General features: G+C 49.7%; 1 protein-coding gene and 1 long non-coding RNA gene across 7 annotated transcripts in view; one reads left to right on the plus strand and one right to left on the minus strand.

The window, feature by feature from the left end:
* NDST1 (N-deacetylase and N-sulfotransferase 1) overlaps nt 1–18338 on the plus strand; it is a 71173-nt gene extending 52835 nt beyond the window's left edge. For 5 of the 6 annotated variants that reach the window (XM_033853453.2, XM_019924727.3, XM_033853454.2 and 2 more), the window contains 7 exons: nt 686–782; nt 2008–2131; nt 4056–4230; nt 6910–7080; nt 7747–7856; nt 9572–9674; nt 13258–18338. In XM_033853453.2, coding sequence (XP_033709344.1) covers nt 686–782; nt 2008–2131; nt 4056–4230; nt 6910–7080; nt 7747–7856; nt 9572–9674; nt 13258–13377 — 900 coding nt within the window. In that variant the 3' untranslated portion in view covers nt 13378–18338. Of the gene's footprint in view, nt 1–685; nt 783–2007; nt 2132–4055; nt 4231–4638; nt 4957–6909; nt 7081–7746; nt 7857–9571; nt 9675–13257 lie in introns of those variants that run through there. The other variant, XM_019924729.3, reaches the window with a different exon arrangement.
* On the minus strand, nt 11182–15890 carry LOC141278341 (uncharacterized). The gene is made up of 2 exons (XR_012330912.1): nt 15752–15890; nt 11182–13644 (listed from the first exon to the last, which is right to left on the minus strand). It is a non-coding gene; the product is annotated as an uncharacterized lncRNA (long non-coding RNA).
* Nucleotides 18339–19691: the final 1353 nt, after the last annotated feature.

Consider the following 19691-nt stretch of genomic DNA (forward strand, 5'->3'; position numbering starts at 1 on the left):
CTGTAGGTGAACACAGTGTACACAAGTGTGGAAAGCAGCTGCCCTGCCTGGCATGTACCTTCTCACTCCAGCAGGCTCTGAGCATGGGAAAGGGGACTGATCAGAGGGCTTGGGGGACAGTTCTTGGGGAAGTTGCCCCAGGGCGCTGTAAAAAACTGGAAGCAGAAGCTGGAATTGATGGTCTCAGGGGTCCACAAACCATGGCTTGTGAGCCAGTCTGGCCTGCAGTCTGTTTTTGTAAATAAAGTTTTATTGGAACATGGCCACACTCATTCTTGTACGTACCATCTGTGGCTGCTTTCAAGCTACAACAGCAGAGCTGAGTAGTTGCAACAGACCGGATAGTACCCAAGCCTAAAATACAATATTTACTAAACATTTCAAAAGATTTACTAAACTTTATAGAGAAAGTTTGCTGACCTCTTGCTGAACTTTTAAATTCAACAATAGGAGCTCGTGAGCCAAGTGTTGTGCTGTGCATTTTACTAGGTTATGTCTGGGAGCGTGGGACTGACTAGAAATGGTCGCTGCCTGCCAGCCGTTCAGTGTCCCGAGATGGGGATGTGACAAGGGCACATGCAGTTACACTTGTCATTCAGGGCTGTAAGAGCCACATATCCATGTGCAGTGGGAGTCCAGTGTCCATTCTTGGGCACCCCTGACATCTCTTCCCCTGTTGTTTTAGGATCCCTGTGAAGACAAACGCCATAAAGACATCTGGTCCAAGGAGAAGACGTGTGACCGCTTCCCAAAGCTCCTCATCATTGGCCCCCAGAAAACAGGCAGGTCTCTCCATTCTTGACCAGCCTCCCCCAGTGCCTGCTGTCTCAGCCGCAGGATTCTGGGGGCCACCATGCCCTAGTCCCACTCCCCAGTAATCTGCCCCCTCTTTCCCAGGAAGTGAGAGTGAAGCTGGGGTGAACATGAATTGCCCATCAGTGTGGAGGTGGGAAGAGGATAGAGGATGGGCATTGGATTCTCCTATCTGTCCTGAACCACAGCCTCAGGGAGCTCTCCCTGTGTCCTGCTGGGAGTCTCAGAGTAAAATCAGAGAAGCCCAGATCGGCTACTCTGCATGTTGGAGCAGTGCCAGGCAAAACTGGTTCAGAGCAAAGAAGACTGTGATCAATTAGTCACGTCTGCCAGAGGTACAGGAGGGAGCAGAGAAGAGATGGTTGCTAAGTATTTACCATGTGCACTATATGGCATGGACGGGTACTCCCATGTTACAGACAAAACACTCAAGGCTCAGAGAAGTTAAGTGATTTCCCTAACACATTTAGTTAGGAAATGGCAGATCCAGGTCTGGAACCCTGGTCTCTGTGACCCCAAAACTTATACTCTTGATCACCAAACTCTGTAGTCTCCATCTCTTCTGGAACCTCTCATTATAGCATATTAACTGGAGACTCACATGTAGGAAAGGAATGAACTCTCTAAAGGAGGGGGTCGGTCCTGTACTGTCAATTAGGGGAGGGAGTATGAGTGAAGGAAGGGTACCCAAAGAGGAGGCATCTGAGCCAGATTTCTTAGCCCTTCAAGAATTTCATATCAGCACACTGGAGAGTCTGGAACTCCCTTGTCCTTGAGTTCCTCCCAAGTGCCAGAGAGCACAGAGGCCCAGAGCCAGAGGGACCAGCAGAAACCGTCTAATTCCTGGATTATGAGGAGACAGTAATCCAGTGGACATGACTGCTGGAGTACAGCGGTGAGAGGATTCTGAGGCCAAGTCTTTGTTTCGTGATGAAGAATGCTGTGATGGTTTAGTGATGTCTGCAGTGGATGCAGGCGTTGGCGCGCCCACGTTCAAGCCATGTATTTGTCCATCCTGAGTTTAGTATGATTCCTTCATGGTAGAGATGAGGAAACTAAACCCAGAGAAGGGAAGGGACTTTTCCAGTATCTCCCAGTGAGTAATGGAGAGCCAGGACCAGAACCCAGAATTTCAGACTCCATCTTTGTGTTGGCGTGCTGGGCCCAGGTCTCACCTACCTTCCCTCCCCGCAGGCACCACGGCCCTCTACCTGTTCCTGGGCATGCACCCCGACCTCAGCAGCAACTACCCCAGCTCTGAGACCTTTGAGGAGATCCAGTTTTTTAATGGCCACAACTATCACAAAGGCATCGACTGGTGAGTGGGCCTTTCTGTCAACAGTGGGATGGGATGGTCACCATGGAGTTTGCCCAGGAGGAGGTCTGCTGTGGCCACAGCAGGAAGCAGCTGGCGCTCGCTTACACACAGCTAGTTCCTGTAAACAGGGACAAAACACGGTGACCCTTGAGTCATGATGCTGGAGCCTGGTCACAGATGGGATAGTTGATGAGGAAGCCCTTTTCCCCTTTACATTATTGCCTGGGCTCTGAGAATACTAGAAATCAAAGTCCAGCCCCTCCCTCGCCTGCACAGAAACACCCTGAGTCCCAGAGGAGAAGAGGAACATGCCCGAGGTCCCGAGAGCTGGGGCTGAAATCCAAGGGTTCTGACCCGAAGGCTGGCCCTTCCCACTGTGGATGGCTGACTGTGGAGCAGGAGGTGTTCTTGCGAGCCCTTCCGAGGTGGCTTTCTAGCCTTCAGGGAGTCTCCTGGGGAGGTGGTTGAAATTGCAGATTCTCACCAGAACCTGTCACCAGCGGTTGTAACACATGTATTACTCTTGTTTATTATTTTTATGTCAGTGGTTTACCTGAGTAGAGAGATCATGGGCATTCTTCTGTTTGTGTTGTGGTATTTTTCTGTGTGTATTTCCATCCGTCTCTTTCTAGCTGTCTTTCAATTAACCAATCATCTGTCTGTCAATCTACCTGTCTATTTCTCACTCCAATATTGCCACAATCTCTTATCTAAAACCCACTGTAGGCAGATGCATTATTGAAAGTCATCTCTTTCCGGATTTAGAGAGACACAGTATATTTAACAGCACCTTCACCAAGGTCTGGGGCAGTGCCCATTAGCAAATACATTAATATATCTGTAGCAAAGTATGTCAATATTTATGCCAAGTAAGATTCATAAGTCCGGTTTTGCTGCCAAATGTCTTTGCTACAAACTTAGGAAAAAAGCTTCTTTGTCAGAGCTTTCTCCATTTAGATATAACAAACGATGGATCGTGGACGTAAAAATGCTATTTTGTAGAGAAAATTCAGAAATGTGAGAGAGCTAGCAGTTTCTCGGCTCCATTCTCAAGATTTTGATTTTGTTTGTAGGGGTGCAGAAATCTCACAAGCCCCCAGGTGATTCTGATTTCTGATAAAGGGGTCCCTGGGACCACCTAAGAGAAACCCTATCTCACAGGATAGAGTAGGGATCCTACGTCCTTAACTGGGGTAGGCTTTGTGGGGTTTGGTTCCCTCAAACCCCTGAAGTTGTACCTCTATTTTGCCTCAGTAGGTGCTCCTGGGAGGGTCTGGAGTGTTCACTTAGTTTTCTGAGGGCCCCTCAACCTACAGGTGATCTCAAAGGACTGGTGTGGACAGTCACTCTGGGTGTAATGTGGGAGGTTCATCTGGGAAGCTATCAGGTTCACCCGTATGAGGCCGGGGAGGGGGTATGGGTGGCAGGAGGTGAACCCCGTCCCCGCCTTGTCTCCTGGTCCACAGTAGCAGCTTAGAAAGCACCATCAGAGGTCAGTCTGGAGGCAGCAGAGGGCGTCCCTCCCCTCAGTGCTGGCGTCCCCAGCTCAGAGGCATCCCCGCTTGCCCCCTAGCGGCAGTGAGAGTTAGGGCCCTGCCAGTTTCACTCTGGGACCATCCCATTTAGGATGGAAAGATGCAGCCCTCTTCCCATACCCTGCCACCCATACCACACCCACAAGTCTTCACATCCTCCTGACCCCAGAGTCTCCCCGAAAAAGGAATGAATTCATAAAAGGGAGACTGCCAAGTGACCACTCCGTCTAGGACCCCTGCCAGAAGTGAGTCCTTGTTTGACTGAGAGCCATGTGCCTGCTTGCTTTCTCAAGTTCCACCCCCAGCCACCGCGGCCCTCCCAGCTGCATCCCTCAGGCCCCTTCATCCTGGGTCTTGCCTGCGAGCCCTGCTCTCTGGGCTTCCTCTAGGTACATGGAGTTCTTCCCTATCCCCTCCAACACCACCTCTGACTTCTACTTTGAGAAAAGCGCCAACTACTTTGATTCGGAAGTGGCTCCCCGGCGGGCGGCTGCCCTGTTACCCAAGGCCAAGGTCTTGACCATCCTCATCAACCCAGCAGACCGAGCCTACTCCTGGTACCAGGTGAGCCGGGGTGGGGCCCTGGGTGGGGGTACGGGCTCTGTCTACCGCTCAGCCACCAATAAATACCAGCAAATATTTATTTAAAATTTATTTATTTATTTAAATTTTATTTATTTATTTTTGGCTGTGTTGGGTCTTCATTGTGGTGCATGGGCTTCTCATTGCAGTGGCTTCTCTCGTTGCGGAGCACGGGCTCTAGGCGCTTGGGCTTCAGTAGTTGTGGCTCACGGGCTCTAGAGCACAGGCTCAGTAGTTGTGTCGCACGGGCTTAGTTGCTCTGCGGCATGTGGGATCTTCCTGGACCAGGGCTCGAACCCGTGTCCCCTGCATTGGCAGGCGGATTCTTAACCCCTGGGCCACCAGGGAAGTCCCTCAGCAAATATTTATTTTGCGCCTCCTTTGTGCCAGCCCTCAGTAGGCTCCTGGAATGCCGTGGTGGGTAAGAATGGTCCCGCCTCCACTGCACTTCTAGCCCGGAGGAGAAGCCAGGCAGAAATCCATGTTGAATACCAGCCGAGTTACCTGCTCACCCTCCCAGCTTCGTCTGGGGACCTGCCTCTGACTCTGACACCAACAAGAGGTGGAGGCTGATTCCATCTTGATGAAGCCTAGATTCGGTGAACAGTGATCTGGGCTCATACTAACTGTGGCCTCCTTGCTGGGCATGGGGTGGAAGGGGGGTGGGACATCAGAGAAGGACAAGACACAGGACCTGCCATTCTTAGTGGAGAATGCAAATGCTCGATCAGGTAAGGAAGTTACGTGGAATGCGGTTTGTGCTAGAGAGTGTGACTCCTAGTTCCTACTTGACTATGTAAGAACTAGAATTTTCTTTAATTTCAATGACCTGACTTAATTTTTTCTGAACATCATTCCACTGGGCTTACAGGAAAGCTTAGGCTCTGGCCGTTTGGGGGTTTTCCTCCCCTGCCTGCCAGTCTTCCTAGGATTATGCCACAGTGCCAGGGTGTGGGGCTTCCTCGTCTAGAGCCGATCAAGGAAGGCCCCTCTAGGTCTGGCCACCCTCTGAGCCTCCTCTCTGGGGCCTCATTGTGGCCACAGGCTGGTAGGAGGCAGGTGCAGACCCTCTTTGCTCCCTGTTCCCACAGACCTCTCTCTCTCTTCTCACTCCCCAAGCCTGGGGACCCTCCTCGTCTGGTGGGCAATCTCTCTCCTCCACTTGCTTCTCTAGGACTTTCTGTCTATACCTCAGTATTCTCCTTCCCTCTGGGCTTTGTCTTTGGGGGAATAAAGGCCACTTCTCTTTTCTGCTCTGCCGAGTGTTCCCCACCTCCTGGCAATGAGCAGAGATTGGCTGTCTGCTCTTATCGGGGGAAGGAAAGAGGAAGGAGAAGGCTGTAGAGGGAAAGTGGCCCTGGCTGAAGTCCGTCCCCATTCTGTTCTAACGCTCCTGCTCTACCTCTTCACCTCATTGGAACGTCACGGCAGTTTTCTAGAGGGCAGAGGGCTTTGTGCATGTCCCCTCGCATAGATGAGAAGACCAAGGTTCAGCAAGCCAGGTGACTAGCTCAAGTTCATGTGCTGCCATTTTGAACCCAGCTCCTCGAGGTCTAAGACCCTGTTCTTTCTTCTGTCCATGGTCGAGGTGGGATAAGGAGAAGGGGGACTAATTCCTACCAGGAGGATCCAGGAAGGTGCTGGAGGGAGAGGTAGGACAGTGGCCTGCCTCAGAGGGGAGGTCAGGAGGGGGAGCTGTTATGCACCATTATTGCACCTCCCCCACCCGAGCTCTGTGATCCTCAGTGGAGGTGTAGGGGCTCTTGAGGGTTACCCCTGGTGGACAGGTTCCTGATCTCTGGACTTGGGAATTATGCAGATGCCGACTGCCCGTGGCATTATTTTAGGTGGTTCAAACCTGGTGTTTTCCCCTTTCCAATTCTTTCCCAATCCTTCTGTCTTAGACTGCTTGGGTTGCCATAGCAAAATATTATAGGTTGGGTGGATTAAACAACAGAATTTTTTTCTCACGGTCCTGGAGCCTAGAAGTCTAAATCCAAGATCAAGGTGACAGTCGATTTGGTTCCTGGTGAGAGCTCTCTTTCTGGCTTTTAGACAGCCACCTTCTGTGTCCTCACATGGCAGAGCAAGCAAGCAAACTTTGGTGCCTCTTCTTCCAAGGGCACCAATCCCATCACAGGGGCCCCACCCTCATGACTGTATCAGGACCTGTAGCAGACATTTGTATCTGCCTGGTGTTTGAGAACATTGCTTTATTTTTATTGTATTTATGAATGATTACCTTTATATATGACAACTGATTCTAATTTTCTATTTATGGAGACAGTATTGAGTTTTATTTTGAAATACATTTACGTGAATAAGAAAGATGATTCAATGCAAAGAAACTTACGTTGACTTGTCACGTACAGGTGGTTTATGGATATGGCAGAAATCACAGAGGTGGTGTGAAGCAACCAGCATTTGGAAGCTCTGATCTAGTCCAACTCCCATCTCTCAAAGATGGGGAAACTAGGGCTCCCAGGGGCTATGACTTCCCTGAAGTCACAGGGTAATGACAGGTAGAACCAGAACTTGAACCCAGGGCTCCTGGTTCCAGCTCAGGGTCTTCTGGCTGCCTCCTGGTTTCTGTCCCACAAAAGCCTCTTCCCTTGGTCCCTCCACGTGACATGCTGACCCTCTCTCTCCCCTCGTCTGCAGCACCAGCGAGCCCATGATGACCCAGTAGCCCTGAAGTACACCTTCCACGAGGTGATCACAGCTGCGCCCGATGCATCCTTGAAACTGCGCACCCTCCAGAACCGCTGCCTGGTCCCCGGCTGGTATGCCACCCACATTGAGCGCTGGCTCAGCGCCTTTCACGCCAACCAGGTAGCTGCCTGTCCCTGACCCTCGGGAGGGCAATCACGGCCCTGGCTCTGGGCGGTTAGCAGAGCGCCTCAAAATCTCTTTTACCAGTTACAGGGCCAGACATGGTGTCATTGGAGAGTTAGATCTTTGGGGCCTTCAAAGGTTTCAGTCTTGTTTATCCCAAGCCCTTGTCCCATCACAACAGGCTCTTTATCCCTAAGGGGACCCAAAAAGCTCTGGGATAGGCCCCTGGGAGTGAGGGAGACAGGCGTGTGTGACGGAGGGAGAGCCTGGTTGCAGAGGTAGATGGGGCCAGATTGCTGAGGCATTTTAGGGAAACCCTTGGAGGATTTAGGCAGGAGAGTGACATGTGGTCCAAAAACTTGGAGAGAGGCAGACAGGGGGTGTCATAGGGATATGAGGGGCAGGCAGGGTTTTGCCGATAGCCTAAACCCTAGGAGAGGATGGCATTGGTCAGAGGAAGCTGGCAGAAAGCAGGGAGTTAGTTAGACTGCCCAGAACTGAGGCATGGGGGCACCTCCCGTCCACAGGTGGAGGAAGAAGCAGTCTACAGAGTGTGGGGTCCCCAATTTATAACCATGGCTGCTGACCCAGAAGACTGGGGGCCTGTTTGCCACTGGAGTGAAAACGGGTTCAGATCACACTCTCCTTTTGCTTTTTTTCCAGATTCTGGTCTTGGATGGCAAACTGCTGCGAACGGAACCTGCCAAAGTGATGGACACAGTGCAAAAGTTCCTTGGGGTGACGAACACCATTGACTACCACAAAACCTTGGCGTGAGTGTTACCCTGGCCTTTCAACGGGGGGATGTCCTGAGCAGGCACCTGGGCCCAAAAGCCAAAGGCTTGAATGATTAGGAGAAAAACACAGATTAGTCAGCAAATGTGAGGAAGTACGCATGTCCCTGATGGCAGTCTAGCAGGAAAGTTAACGTGACTTGAGTCATATTAATAAAGATATTGACTCAGGAAAAAGGGAGGTGATGACTCTGTTCTACTCTGGTCAGTCCTACACCTGGGGTGTTCTTTTCACTCTGGGCTGAACATTTTCAGTGTTTTACCTAAGTAAGTTAGACCAGCAATGAGCAATTCCAGTTCCCACAAGGGTTTCTTATCATTAGATTATGACTTCAATATAATTTAAGGAAAAAGATATTATAAATATTGTCATTGACTAATCATCCCCATCACTCAAAACCCAGTGCAAGTGCACTGAGAACGCTGTCCCAAGATGGATAAGTGCCAGCCTGTGTTGAGGGGGCTCAGGGCTGGGGAGAGGCTGTCTCCTAGGGTATATCACAGACAGGTGACACACTCATCTGAATGAGGGAGTCTCAAGAGAAGGAGAAACAGTCACCTTCCCCAGCTACCTTCTTAGGAAAGCCCTTCAGCAAGAATATTCCCTTCTCCTTACTTTGGAAGTTGAAAACGGAAGGTGGAAAACGGTAGTCAGTCCTTCCCTTTGAGGGTAGAAAGGAGCAGCAGCTGCGGGTATGGCTGTGGCAGTAGAGATGCCTGGGTTAGGATCCCAGACCTCTTCGTTAACTGTGGGCCTCGGACATGTGTCGTAGTTCCTTCAAGCCTCACTTTCCTTCTCCGTAAGTTGGGGATAAAGGTAATAATTCCCACCTCCGGAGGGTCACTGTCTTGAATGAAAGCATGTGGGTGGGGCTCTTGGCTCAGTGCCCGGGATGTACTAATCTCAGTAAATGACAGCTACTCTCATCATCATCATCACCACCATTACCATCACATGTGCCTACCCTGGGACCCATTCAAAAATCCCTATCTCCCTCTCCTGCCAAATGTGAACTGTGTTTTCCTTCTGTCCTCATGCCCAAGAACCTCCTAATGGTTCCTGATCTGGGACTGAATTCTGATGCCATTATGCCTCTCCTCCCCATGACAGCATCAGATCTCCTCTCCCCAAAATACCTTTGAAGGTCCAGCATGACTTCAATTCTGAAGGCAGTCTTGCTCTATCATTTCTGAAATTCATTAGAAAAAAACCACAACTTTCCAGTGATGCACATGCTTAAAGGCAACTGTAGATACAGCATTTCTTGATAAAGATTGAATTTATTAAAAAGCAAAAGAACCTCCACTAAACTTTTTTCCCCCTACTGGGTTCTCACCCCTGAGCTGGAGAGTGCTAAGAGGACCCCCAGAATAAGGAAGGATGGGAAGTGTTCATGTTAGGGACTTGCTGCAGCAACTGAGCCTGCCCAGTCAGGAGAAGAGAGATCTCAGAGCGTGCGGCCTGCCTTCTGCTGAGAAGAGGGGGCAGGTGTGTTTAGTGGAGCCCAGAGCCAGAGCTTGGGCAAACAGATGCAAGTATCAGTCCCACAGACCAGAGTTTGCCTATGGGAGTGGATCCTGTGATTTTCTAGGAGGCTCTGCCATTCCTGAGGTCTGTGAACATTGCCTGAAGTGGGAAGGGGCTGGGCTCGGCCGGGCCAGCTCCCACCCACAGGCTTTCCCCACCTTCACAGGTTTGATCCAAAGAAAGGATTTTGGTGCCAGCTGCTCGAAGGAGGAAAAACCAAGTGTCTAGGCAAAAGCAAGGGCCGGAAATACCCAGAGATGGACTTGGATGTAAGTAGCAGACCTGCTGCCTGCGGCAGGGGAATAAATGTTGGGGGTCCCTGTACTGGAGGGAGTCTTCTCTTTACCTGACACCCAGCACTCAATGGTCTTGGCATTTCTTGGGTGGTGTTCTTAACAGGAGGAAATGTGGGCTAGGGGATATAGTGGATCAGAATTGATTTAGTCAAATGAGTATTTCTTCTACAAGGGCTGAATGCAATGGGGCTTTGAGAATGAATCAGACCTGCTCTTTGCCTTCAAGGAGCTCCTAGTCTAGGAGGGAAATGAGTCACATGTGCCAATAAGTAGAATACAAGGGAGGAAGTGTTTTGTGTAGTTAGGTATGAACAAGTGCTGTGAGACTTCAGAACAAGGACATGCCACTTGAAGTTGGATGGGTAAGAAGGCTTCTCAGATGAGGTGGGGGGGGTGGGGGGGTGTCTCTCGAGTTGGGTCTGGAAGGATGGGGTGGTATTTGGACCTATGGCATGGAAGGATAAGGCATTCTTGTAGGAGGGGATGGCATGTATAAGGATATAGGGGAAAGGGCACACACTGTGACTCTGGTTACATTTCCCTTTTTTTTCCATTACCCCTTGATAATTTTTTAAAAACTGAAGTATAGTTGATTTATAATATTGTGGTAGTTTCTTGTTCCCTGTGGTATACAGTAAATTCTTGTTGCTTATCTGTTTTATATATAGCAGTATACCTGTTAATCCCATACTCCTAATTTGTCCCTCCCCCTTCCCTTTCCCCTTTGGTAACCATAAGTTTGTTTTCTGAGTCTGTTTTGTAAATAGATTTATTCTTTAGATTCCACATATAAGTGATATCATACGGTATTTGTCTTTCTGTCTGACTTACTTCACTTAGTATGATATTCTCTAGGTCCATCCACATTGCTGCAAATGGCAATATTTCATTCTTTTTAATGGCTGAGTATTTTATAGTGTGTGTGTGTATATATATATATATATATATATATATATATACCACATCTTCTTTATCCGTTCATCTGTTTGGACACTTAGGTTGCTTCCACATCTTGACTATTGTAAATAGTGCTGCTATTAAATTGGGGTGCATGTATCTTTTCAAATTAGAGTTTTTGTCTTTTCTGGATATATGCCCAGGAGGGGATTGTTGGATCATATTGTATAGATCTAGTTTTAGTTTTTTAAGGAACTTCCATACTGTTCTCCGTAGTGGCTGCACCAATTTATATTCCCACCAACAGTGTAGGAAGGTTCCCTTTTCTCCACACCCTCTCCAGCATTTGTCATTTGTAGATATTTTAATGATGGCCATTTTGACTGGTGTGAGGGGCTGTCTCATTGTAGTTTTGATTTGCATTTCTCTAATAATTAGCAATGTTGAGCATCTTTTCATGTGCCTCTGGCCATCTGTATGTCTTCTTTGGAGAAACGTCTATTTATGGCTTCTGCCCAGTTTTTGATTGGGTTGTTTTGATATTGAGCCGCATGGGCTGTTTATATATTTTGGAGATTAATCCTTTGTTGGTTGCTTCATTTGCAAATATTTTCTCCCATTCTGAGGGTTGTCTTTTTGTTTTGTTCATGGTTTCATTTGCTGTGCAAAAGCTTTTAATTAGTTCCCATTTGTTTATTTTTGGTTTTATTTTCATTACTCTAGGAGGTGGGTCAAAAAAGATCTTGCCGCGATTTATGTCAGAGAGTGTTCTGCCTATGTTTTCCTCTAGGAGTTTTATAGTATCCGGCCTTACATCTAGTTATTTCATTCTTTTTGATGCGATGGTAAATGGGATTGTTTCCTTAATTTCTCTTTCTGATCTTTCATTGTTTGTTAGTGTATAGGAATGCAAGAGATTTCTGTGTATTAATTTTGTATCCTGCAACTTTATCGAATTCATTGATGAGGTCTAGTAGTTTTCTGGTAGCATCTTTAGCATTTTCTGTGTATAGTATCATGTCATCTGCAAACAGTGACAGTTTTACTTCTTCTTTTCCAATTTGGATTCCTTTTATTTCTTCTTTTTCTCTAATTGCCGTGGCTAGGACTTCTAAAAACTATGTTGAATAAAAATGGTGAGAGTGGACATCACTGTCTTGTTCCTAATCTTAGAGGAAATGCTTTCAGCTTTTCACCATTGAGAATGATGTTAGCTGTAGGTTTTTCATATATGGACTTTATTATGTTAAGGTAGGTTCCTTCTATGCCTACTTTCTGGAGAGTTTTTAATCATAAATGGATGTTGCATTTTGTCAAAAGCTTTTTCTGCATCTATTGAGATGATCATATGGTTTTTATTCAAGTTGTTAATATGGTGTATCACATTGATTGATTTGCAGATATTGAAAAATCCTTGCATCCCTGGGATAAATCCCACTTGATCATGCTCCTTTAAATGTATTGTTGGATTCAGTTTGCTAGTATTTTGTTGAGGATAAAGATCAGAGCAGAAATAGAGATGAAAACAATAGCAAAGATCAATAAAACTAGAAGCTGGTTCTTTGAGAAGATACACAAAATTGATAAACCTTTAGCTAGACTCACCAAGAAAAAAAGGAGGGCTTCCCTGGTGGCGCAGTGGTTAAGAATCCACCTGCCAATGCAGGGGACATGGGTTCAAGCCCTGGTCCGGGAAGATCCCACATGCTGCGGACCAACGAAGCCGCTGCGGACCAACGAAGCCTGTGCTCTGCAACTACTGAAGCCCAGGCACCTAGAGCTAGTGCTCCGCAACAAGAGAAGCCACCGCAACACCATGAAGAGTAGCCCCGGCTCGCCGCAACTAGAGACAGCCCCACGCACAGCAACGAAGACTCAACACAGCCAAAAATAAAAAATAAAAGTTTTTTTAAAAAAGAGAGGACTCAAATCAATGAAATTAGAAATGAAAAAGGAGACGTAACAACTGACACCACAGAAATACAAAGGATCCTAAGAGACTATGACAAGCACCTATATGCCAATAAAATGGACAACCTAGAAAAAAATGGACAAATTCTTAGCAAGGTACAATCTTCCAGGACTGAACCAGAAAGGAATAGAAAATACGAACATACCAATCACAAGTACTGAAATTGAAACAGTGATTAAAAAACTCCCAACCAAAGTCCATGACCAGATGTCTTCACAGGTGAATTCTATCAAACATTTAGAGAAGAGTTAACACCTATCCTTCTGAAACTCTTCCCAAAAATTACACAGGAAGGAACACTCCCAAACTCATTCTACGAGGCCACCATCACTCTGATACCAAAACCAGACAAAGATACCACAAAAAAAAGGAAATTACAGGCCAGTATCACTAGTGAACATAGATGCAAAAATCCTCAACAAAATACTATGTTTCCCTTTTCTTGTTTGCCCCTGGTTTTAATTCTCTCTCTTCTCCCTGTCAATCACAAGAATTTTGACCTTGTGTGCTGTATTTTGGTGCTCCTACTATATGAGTTTTCTTTTGAAGGTTGTGATTTTGAAGAAGATTGTGAATAAATAATGGGAGTGTGGGATGATGCCAACAGAATGGTGGTTTTTAAAGAAGAGGGGGGGTCACTCTTGAGTCAGCACATGACCAAGATCTGAGCTTTCCTTCCTGTTACAGTCCCGTGCCTTCCTGAAGGACTATTACCGGGACCACAACATCGAGCTTTCCAAGCTGCTGTACAAGATGGGCCAGACACTGCCCACCTGGCTACGGGAGGAGCTCCAGAACACCAGGTAGCCACGGCCACCACAGCCAGACTGAATGTGACGGCAGGGACGTCCCGCCACGCGCTGAGCCAGACTGACCTGCAGAGTGGGGAGCTGGGCCCGGGCTGGCCAAGTACTTACAAGCAATACTCTGCTGCAGCCCAGGTAGGGCCAGGAGAAGAGCCCAGGCAGGTCCACACGCACCTCAGAGCGTCCAGTGCTGGGTTGGTGGCCTCTAGGACCTCCTTCGCCAACCAGGGTCCATTCTGCTCATAGTTGTTCATGGGGAGGCCACTTCCTGTTGGTGAAAGACCACAAGCTGGTAAGAAGCAGTCCACAGGACTCTGTTTTCTGTCCCTGTGTTCCACCCACCCTACCCTCTCCATCCCATCACTCCCTGCTCCAGTAGGGTGTCCACTCAGTAGTAGTTTCCCTGTCCTCCAGACAACGAGGAGAAGAGCCCAGCTGGGGCTTTTGCCAAACCAGGGAGAGAGATTGGACGTTTCCGTGATGGTTCAAGCCAGGCTCTTCAGAGGGGTCAGCTGGGAACCCAGAGGTGGTCCCTAGGCTGGGTGTGAGCGTGTCCAGCTCGAGAGAACGCTGGACCTCCACACCCATTCTGCTTCATACCTTCCCATCTCACCTTCCCTCTTTAGAGAGAGAACCGCTGGTTCCTACAGTACCCACCCAGTCCCAAAGGCCTCCTTCAGGGCCCTGGGGCACTGCCACGCATTTGGACCCAGAGACCCAGGCCTCAACCCTACCCCGTCCTTCCCCCTGGGATATGACATGTGTGGTGTTTCCTGTGGTAAAGGACTGAGGCGGTCGTGGAGTCGGCCGTATACATGTCCCAGTGTACATATGTTGTCCCTAAGCCCCCTGGCCTTGGCCCCTGGCAGATGCTGGGCAGACTTGCTGAGACTGCCATCCCTGCTCTGCGCCAGCTGCCTGTGGCCAAGGGTTTCTAGAGAGCCCCTTAACCTCCCAAATACTAAGAAGCTAAAGTATTTTAATATTTTTTTTCTTGGTGCCAGAGTTTATACCCTGGGTGCTGGGGTCGCACTGTGTTACATATATATATATAACATGTATATATATATATATATATATATATATATTATATTTTTTTTGGTTGGGTTTTTAATTCAGTCGTACAAAATGGTGGCAGGCCCCAGTCCCAAAGGGCGTCGTATCTCAGTGCTAGAGAATGGGATGGAAGCGGGGGGGCGTGTTCATGTGCGGAGGCCTCAAGGACACAGTATGGAAGTGCCCCAAAGGGTGTCGTATCTCAGTGCTAGAGAATGGGATGGGGGGGGGGGGCGTGTTCATGTGCGGAGGCCTCAAGGACACAGCATGGAAGTGCCCTGGGAGAGGGCAAGTGCCATGGCCGCCCCGGGGCTGCCCCAGGTGAACAGGTGGCGGGATGCATAAGGAAGACCTACTCTTTCCAGGAGATCTGGCTTCATGAAGCGCGGTGACCCTGGGTCACTTTTGGCCAAAGGAAACAGCCAGGCTGGGGTAGGAGACCCCGGGGCTTAAAGGCTGGCCTGTTCCCCTTCTCCTCACATGGTGCTAGGTTGGGAGCTGCCCTGGGAGCCACAGAACTGTCTCCAGGCCCCCTGCCGACAAGGGGGGGGGGTCTCTGGGCTATTTTCTGGTTGGGGCCTGCTCCTACCCACCCCTCCCGCCCCCATCTTTTAACAATGTGAAGTGACTAAGGCTGGGGTGCCTTTCCCCAGCCCCTCCCACTGCCAGTTCAGCTTTGAACTGACACCTGGGAAATCCTTTCTGGAGAGCCTTGTCTTGTTCAGAAGACTCTACCATGTTGGGGCTGAAGGGTCCTTCAATGGGTGTGGACACAGGTCCAGAAATGGGAGGTGGCCTCCGGGGCTGATGTCACAGAACCGATTGGGAGCAGGGCCAAGAATTGAACTCGAGGCTCCCAATGCCGCGCCCAGTGCTCTTCTTCCAGTGCCACACTGCCTCTGAGCCCGTCCTTGGGACCCTACTCTGTGCCAGGTTGCTGTCCCTCCTTTAGTCACGCCCTTGGTCATTCCAGGATATGGGGACAAACCACTCCTTCCCAGCCAGGGTGCCTTTGAGCCTTCTCAGTTCCAGATCTGCATTTGCATCCCTGTCGTGCTCTCCCCACCTCAAAAGGTTCTTTCCCAGCCTGGGAGCCTGGATCTTAGTTCCCAGGGTCTCCACTGGGATGGAGAAGTGGAATGTCCTACGGGGCCAGCTGCATCTGGCTCTACTGCCTCCCGAGTGAAGCGTTTCCATCATGCTTCTCATTGGGGCCTTAGAACCCGGGAACCCTGGTTGCTGCTAACCCTGCAGGGGATGAGAAGCAGAGTGTCTGAGGACAGGGTGGCATGTCTGCGTGTACGCTTGTGAAGACTTACCCGCACCAGGAACCAGACTCCCAGAGCGGGCAGCAGCTTCCATAGTGCAAAACCTGGGCCTCACTTCCCGTCTGTCAGCGCGGGGCTCTGCTGCATGACCCGTGAGGATGTCACAGCTCCCACCATCTGAGATCTTCCCTCTGGGCCTGGACACCTGGGCAGGCTGCCCAGAGCCTGTCCTCGTGGGGCGGGCAGGTCTGCTCCCCTCGTCCTCTGGCCTGAGGAAGAAACAGGCAGGTTTGAGGCCCTGTGGTAGCAGAGGAAATGCTGGAGACTTTTGTCCAGGCCCTTCTGGGAGGCTGGGGACTTGACCTGTCACATGTTCTCAGTCTGTCTTGTCACTGCTACTTTTTCCCTTCCCACTAACGAATCTCTCTCGAGAACCCACTTCCAGGACCGGTAGGTACTGGGGAGAGGAGAGAAGTCCCTCTAGGTTCTCTCAGCTGCTGAGCACACAGATTCCCCACCACCACCACCACGAGAGGAGAAAACCAGAGGTCAGTGGGTGCAGTATCCTCAGCATCTTCCATGTTTACTAAGTCACTGGCCAAAAACAAGAAAAAAACCTCTACCATCCCTTCTGCCATCTCCTCCACACACCTGTGCCTCAAGCTCGGTGCAGGTGGGATGTGCAGCTGCCTCCGTCACTCGGGGCTCTAGAGCTGCCCACAGTGCGGGCCTCTTGCACCTGGAGAAGGAGTCTGAGGTTTAAAGACTGGTCTCTTTCGAGCCCCTACGTAGGAGCAGCCGGTGCCTCTGGGGCCCAGCTGAGGGAGCAGTGGTCTGTTCCCAGTAGAAGAATACTACTAGGTTGACTCGCAGAGATTGCTGGTCCCAACATCGAGCCGTCCCCACAGGTTTGTTAGGAGAAAGAGCAAGTAAATAAGTAAGTGTTGTACCAAATATTTTATCATGAGCTCCCACTGCCCACCATTCAGACTTAAAATTAGTGTTTTGCCACATTTTAATCTTTCCTTCCGTACAAGCATATTTTCTCTGAACTAGTTTAAAAGTTGCAAACAGAAGGAGACTCCACCCCAAATGCTTCAGCCTGCATCTCCTAAGAGCTAGGACATTCTCCTACAATTGGCCCAGTATCACACCCAGTATCACAACAGTAATTTCCCAGCAACATCTGCTAATCAACCCATATTCACAGTTCTCCCAAATAACTTACACCTGGTTTTGGAATCGGGAACTAGTTAAGGTACACATGTTGCATCGAACTGTGTTTCCTAAAATCTCTTTCAAGTCAGTAAACTTTCCCTTCTGCTCACTCTGGTTGTTTGAGTGACATTATTTCGGAGGCTAGCAGGCTGCTGTCCTATAGAAGTCCCACATGCTGGATTTGTCTGTTTCTTCACGGTGTCACAGAACAAGTTCCTCTAACCCCTGTATTGGCAAGGGTGATTTAGGCTATGGGGATTGGTACCTTTTGTGCTGACTTGAAAACTTCAGTCCATCCTAAGATGCCCCTCTGCTGTCACCTGTACCAAGTGCCAAGTCAGCAGAGGGGCCTGCCAGAGCTGGAGAGGGCGAGGGAGGAGGCATCACAGCCGCGCCTGGGAGGGTCTAGAAAGAAGAGGCTGGACCACGCAGTGTGGGCCTGTCGGGAATGAGACATCCCGGACTCAGAAGATCCTGTGCTGCCCCCTTTGCTCCTGGTGATGGAGCACAGGGCACCAAAGAGCATCTCTCTTTCTCTCTGTTTTGTGGTCTCTGGGTTTTCATTTCCTGGAGGCCCATGGTCTGTGTGCACTGGAGCAGAGCCAGCCCCTGGGATGCACCAATGAAGGGCTCCGCGGGGGGCGCTGCCCCACCCAAACTGCGGTTGCAGAGAAGAGCACTGGGCTGGAGGCAGGAGATGTGAAATTTTGTCCCAGTTGAGTACACTGAGTAGCTGAGTGACAGTTTTCCTCCCAGGGACTCAATTTCCCCATCTAGAATGAGCAGATGGGCCTACAGCATGGATTTTCAGACATCAAAGAAGGAAGCAGGTCTGCTGTAGTTGAAGTGAGGATGGAGGTCCCAGGCCCCCCGCACCGCTGCCCACGAGGCACTGCTGGGTCCCCAGGGCTGCCTGCCCCCAGAGGCTTTCCCTCGCCAGCTCAGACAGCCAGAGACATTTTTTAGTTCCCACAAGGGAGAGGCATGGGCTTTGTGTGGGGTCAATGTCAAGGGCCTATGGGGGGACTCTGGCTGTGTTTTATCCTAATAAGTTCACCCCTCCCTCTCTCCTTCCTCTCTGTGGCCCTTGAGGAGAATGAGGGCCGAGAGGGTTTTCTATGACTGTGCTAGCTTTTATTATCAGCAAGAGGGCTCCTTTTGTAATTTGTGCATGAAATTCATGTCATTTCCTGGGGAGAGGAGAGGGCTGACTGGAGAGGGTGCGGGGCACATTAGGGGAGCAGGCAGAGGTTTCCTTCCCTCGTGGGAGTGCGGAGAGGAGTAGAGAGGGGGGCGCTACCCTGCTCACCTGGTCAGGGCTCTCAAACCAGCCGTTTTGGGTTGTGTTAAAAGTGGGAACCTTCCCTCCATTAATGTACAATCTTGAACTAACTGCTAATAAAGTGGGGTTCTGTTTGTACACATTGGTCCTGTCTGTCCGTCTGTCTGACGTTTTTGCAAGGCCCGCAGGGGAGGGTGGAAAGAAGGATGTTCACATGCACGGCCAGTCTGGCCACCCCCGTACACACAAGGTGACTGTGAAAGATCAGTTCAATGGATTGTAAACTGAAGCTTTTCTAGATAGCAGAGGCCTGTCCCAGGACAGCCAGTGGGGTGTCTCAGGTGACAAAGAGCCCTCAGCCACGCTAGATGGTTGAGAAGTGCTGGGGCTGGAGCACTGCACTGAGAAGAGCCTCAGTCTAGAATTAGTTCTGCTATCAGTGTGTGAAGTGACCGGGCCAAGTCACTCTTATGCTTTGATCCTCGGTTTCCCTCATCTCTTAGGGGTGTGGAAGGAGTTGGACTCAGTGGCTACTCTGGCGAACTTGCTTAAAATGCAGATTCTCCGGCTGTGCCCCTAGAGATTTCTCTCTGGCAGATGTGGGGTGCGGCCCGAGCACCTGCATTTTAACAACCTCTCCAGCACTCTGGGAAACCCTGGCTCAGATAGAGGGCTTCTACGGGTTCTAATTAATTCAGAGTCCCACTGCCCGAGGAATGAAAACTTTGGGTAAAAACCAATGACTTCCTAGCCCTCCCAGCCTGGTTGAGTTTGAGATTTGCGGGGGAGGGGCAGAGGCAGGGAGCAGAGAGGCAGGAGCCTCTGTGGAACTTTACGAAATGCACATTCCCAGGCTCCCCCAGTCCCGTCCACTCAGTCAGAACCTCTGGCAGGGAGACCCAGAAATGTGGCTTTTAAACAAACTCCCTGCCGCACAGGAAAGTGTGGGAACACTGAATCAGGCCACAAAGGATGAGCCAGAGAAACTCCACAGAATTGTGGACGGCTGCTCTGGGGCATGCTGGGACACAGCTGGGAGCACATCAAAACACCAACCCCGATGGTACAAGGGCAGCACTTGCAGACACCTGTTTGGGGTTTGTCAGCTGGGAGCTTGGTATGGGTCGTGGGGCAACAAGAACATGGGTGGAGGCTGCATTAATGGGAGCAGTGGATCTGCATGATACAGGTGCGCTTCGGTGCTGGGTAGGTGGTCAGGCTACATCAGAGATTTTTGAATTTTAAAACAGCCTTTTGTTTTTTAAAGAGAAACTTAATTAAAACCAGGTAGAGGCAGGAAGGGTGTTTCTGGTTGGATTTGGGGTGAGTATCTGGACTGTCATCAGTTCAACTGCTCTCTGTCACCATACTATCTTGGAACCCTAGAAATCCTTGAAACACACTATGAAAGCCCAGCCCAGGTGCTCTCAGAGGTCCCAAGAGTCCTGCAATTCTAATAGGTTGAGTGAACAAAGACACATCGAACCCTCC

Source organism: Tursiops truncatus, chromosome 3 (assembly GCF_011762595.2).
Source record: "Tursiops truncatus isolate mTurTru1 chromosome 3, mTurTru1.mat.Y, whole genome shotgun sequence".
Lineage (NCBI taxonomy): Eukaryota > Metazoa > Chordata > Mammalia > Artiodactyla > Delphinidae > Tursiops > Tursiops truncatus.